The 4456-nt window shown below is 38.7% G+C and overlaps 1 protein-coding gene across 1 annotated transcript; it reads right to left on the bottom strand.

Annotated features, from left to right (window-relative positions):
- Positions 1–1839: 1839 nt before the first annotated feature.
- On the bottom strand, positions 1840–3031 carry LOC115194328 (uncharacterized). The gene is made up of 3 exons (XM_029753953.1): positions 2947–3031; positions 2365–2709; positions 1840–2256 (listed from the first exon to the last, which is right to left on the bottom strand). Exons 1-3 carry the CDS (start codon positions 2984–2986, stop codon positions 1907–1909), a joined length of 735 nt encoding a protein of 244 aa, XP_029609813.1. The 5' UTR covers positions 2987–3031; the 3' UTR covers positions 1840–1906.
- Between the last annotated feature and the right edge of the window lie 1425 nt (positions 3032–4456).

The raw sequence follows: 4456 nt of genomic DNA, 5'->3' as shown, positions 1-4456 counted from the left end.
TCAACTACTCCATGGAACTCAATACAAAACTACACACAAACACGAGTCATTGTCTTCGTCATATAGAGATCACTCTGCTACCAATTTTATTTTGAGTGATTGTGTGGCTCCTCCTGGTAACTAAGCTACACTTTATAATAACTTAGTTGATGTTAGTAGTAATGATCCAGTGATGATGACTACCAAGCCTGTTTGATGCTATGATTCTGAAATGGATTTATAGCATGATACAGATGTCTAATATGCATGGGATAAATGTATGTATTACCTTGTTATAGATTCTTCACAGCCACACAGTGTCTTTGTTGGGGCTTTGTTGACAGATATTATGACTACACACATTAACTATCTCTGGAAAGTACATTTTCAATGATTCTTCGACAAATTTGTAAGCAATTTGACCATTTTCACAACTTCTAAAAGTTTCTGTGACTCTATTGGTGAAGCTGCCACAGGGGACTTCCATGTAACCTGCTACTCCCTATCGACAGATAAACGAATTTTGTCAATAGTTTGTGAAAACTGCTCAGTCACAATGTCTACATTGTCATATCTGAAATCAGTCTCAACAATATAAATTATGTTCAAAGTATATTCACCTAAGATGTTGATTTTAATTCAGGTTTTTCTCATGAAGAGAGTGAGTTGTGCTGTTAGTGACATGGTTGTTTGTGGTTTAGATGCAATGAGGTGTCTGTAGAGAGCACGTGGTGAGGACTGACAGTCAGTGCTGGGGGTTAGAGATGAGTTTAGATGAGTGTTAAATCTATGTAGGGTATTCAGAACACCACAGAGATGTTTTCAGGATACAGTTAAAAAGGAGTTTGAGACAAACTAAAACACCAGTCAATAGATGCATATTTACGGTGCATTATGCAACCAAAAATAGCTTTGTTACATTGAGCATCAGCCTAATATAGTTGTTGCACACTGAATCAGTGCGTGAAATGTAAGGACAGAGAAAAATATGAATGCAAACCAAATAATACCTCTATATAAAAGCAGTTGAATGTTTTATTGGATCTAAAATGCACAACAGTATCAATGTTAAAAGGAGCTTGACAGAATACAATTGTAACACACAATGAAAAGCCATAGTTACAGATACAGTTTAGAAAACACAAAATCAATGCACGTTTTTAAAGAGCAAAAGTTGATGTTTCAGTCCATGTTTTGGCACCTCACCCCAGAGTACACAGTGTCTCTCTCCATGGTGCTCCTCTGTCTCTGGGTCTTTGGCTTCTTGTGGATGACATTCAGAGCAGCGTAATGGACCGACGGGAGTGTGTCATCGTCTTCTTGATCCTAAGAGGAATAGCAAAATATATTCCAAAGACATCATGAAACGATCTGATAATTTGATAGAAGGATCTGTTTACAGTTCATGAAACTGATACAAAAAAAAAATCACTTTATGGTCTGCATACCTGGTTATGAGAACCAGGCTCTGCCGGACCACTTGACTGAGTGTGCGTTTCTTTTAGACAAACACATGGTGGAATCATCATTATCAACATCATCATCATCATCAAAAGCGACATCATCATCATCATCATCAACATCATCATAAATATAATTAACCCAGTTTCCTGACTAAAACATGTAATGTATACTGCACCTACAGCTTTAGCATATTTTGTGGACAATGATAACGCTTACCTCTGTATAGCAGAGAGGTTTTCTTGGTAATCTTACACAAAACACAACCAAGGACAATGATGAGGATGACACAAAGAGCCAACGCTACACCCAGACAGTACACCAAGAGGACATGGTCTTCCTTACAACCAACTGTGGAAATACAGGCAGGGATAGAGAAGATTCAGGACATTTTGTTCATCCAGGCATACAATTTATTCATAGCAATGTGAAGAAATGTTAGACATTTTCATAAATGTCAGTAATATCACTTGCGGTCAATTTCCAGCTTGGTCCCGTTCCCAAATAGTATTTCCCCACATGAGGCCACAGCACAGTAATAAGTCCCAGCATCAGAGAGGCTGAGATTCCTCTTGGGGAGGTTGTAGACACAGCTCTGTGTATGAGACCCAGCCTCAGGGCTCTTCTCACACTGATCTCTCCTGTCTCCATTGGTGTAAATGATTCCTGTAGGGGATTCTCCTGAGCCATGTCTGAACCAATAGACACTGTGTTCTCCTGCACAGGTCTCAGTGTGTATTGTACAGTTCAGAGTCACAGAGTCTCCTGGCTGGACTGACTCAGACACAGGTTGCTGTACAACAGTTTTGCTTGATCCTGAAATAAAAAGTTATGAATTCATTTTAGATGATGGATTAGCACATTTGAAGAATTAACATAAAATATATATTTTACAATTTTACTGTTAATACTACAATAGCCTACCTTTCAGAATGAGAATTATCCCGTTTTTGAATTCCATCACATTAACATGAATTCCCCCACAGACATATGTGGCGGAGTCATATGGCTGAGTGTTGGAGATATGTAGATGAAAAAATCCATTTCCACTTTGCACTGTGAACCGAGGGTTATCTTTAAACTCACTGGGAAATGTTGCACCACCATCATATTTGTAAATTGTTGATACAAGTTGAGGCTTCTGTCCTACTGTTAGCTTGTACCATGAGATATAAGAATTTCTGTCCGGATAGAAGCATTGCAGAGTCACATTGTCTCCAAGATGAGCGTGCAGAAGACGACTTGGATGGCCAATGTCCACCGTGTCCACTATAAATAAAATACAGAGAAGATAACTCAGACAACATGAACATTTACTTACTTTAATTACATTCATCCTAAATCCTGGTTGGGTGTGGTCTACAGTGTTTGGTTTCCCTGAGTGTGTGAATCAAACATTGTTAAACATTGATTCAGGAGTATGAAATTTTAGAATCCTTGGTTTACCAAAATTATTTTAAGTTGTTAAACTACAATAACATAGATCATATAATGAGACGAACTTACGGGCTTGGATGAGAACCAGGGCAAGACACAACCTGGACATCCTTCAACGTCTCTCTCTCTGGTCTGGTGTAACAGAATAACTGAGATGAGGGTCAAGAGACAAAGTGAAGTGACAGCATCAGCGGAAATATGCATCTGCATGCACCACAGGAGGCACAACTTTTAGGTTGGCTCCATTGGTTGTTTGAAGAGGAAGTGAGGTCAAAACAATGTCCCACCTTACATACAGATACAATATGCATTCATAGATGAATCAGTGACGCTATTCTCTCTAAAATGCTTACGCTATCACAAAGGAGTGCTATTTTTCTTCAAGTGGTATAAAGTCAGTGGCTATTGAAAGTCTACACTAACATTGGAAGTATTCATTTTTGATACAAAGTGGGATTAAAATTGATTTAATTGTAATTTTTGGTCAACGATCTACACAAAAAAACAATGTCAAAGGAAGAAATTCTAACATACGTTTACCTCATGCGAATAAGTGGTAAGAATTGGGCAAGTCATTAACGGAGAAACGGAGAAAAAATGTATGAAATTTATGCATTCACTACTGTAAGTCGCTCTGGATAAGAGCGTCTGCTAAATGACGAAAATGTAAAATGTAAAAAAATTAAATGTAGAGGAAAAAAACATGTTTATTGAAATATCACACAGGCAAGACATCAGTCAGGAAGTTAAAGCTTGGTCGCATATGACCCCAAGCATACTTCCAAAATTGTGGCAACATGTCTTAATAACCTCTTACATCTAGATGTTCCGCTAGCGGAACACCGCTCCAATATCCAATGATAGGGCGTGGCGCGAATTACAAATTCCTTGAAAATCCGAAAACGTCCATTTTTCAAACATATGGCTATTGAACTAACGCTCCCATAGGCTTTCAGAAGGCGCCAGAATGATGAATGGTGGCTTTGCAGGCCATGGCTGAAAAACATTAGCGCATTTGGTAAGTGGTCGATCTGAGGACAATGAGACTGGAGGCGCATGCACGAGCCGACAGCATGTTTACTTTCTCGCTCTTTGAACGAAAACAACGACTCCCGGTCGGAATATTATCGCTTTTTTACGATAAAAATAGCATAAAAATAGATTTTAAACAGCGTTTGACATGCTTCGAAGTACGGTAATGGAATATTTTGACATTTTTTGTCACGAAACGCGTCCGGCGCGTCACCCTTCTTTACCCTTCGGATAGTGTCTTGAACGCACGAACAAAACGCTGCTATTTGGATATAACTATGGATTATTTGGAACCAAACCAACATTTGTTATTGAAGTAGAAGGCCTGGGAGTGCATTCTGACAAAGAACAGCAAAGGTAATCAAACTTTTCTAATAGTAAATCGGAGTTTGGTGAGTACCACACTTGGTGGGTGTCAAAATAGCTAGCCTGTGATGGCCGGGCTATCTACTCAGAATATTGCAAAATGTGCTTTCACCCAAAAGCTATTTTACAATCGGACATAGCGAGTGCATAAAGGAGTTCTGTATCTATAATTCTTAAAATA

Source organism: Salmo trutta, chromosome 5, assembly GCF_901001165.1.
Source record: "Salmo trutta chromosome 5, fSalTru1.1, whole genome shotgun sequence".
Classification (NCBI taxonomy): domain Eukaryota; kingdom Metazoa; phylum Chordata; class Actinopteri; order Salmoniformes; family Salmonidae; genus Salmo; species Salmo trutta.
Note: the sequence above shows the minus strand (reverse complement) of the source record. Positions and strands in the feature narration are given on the sequence as shown.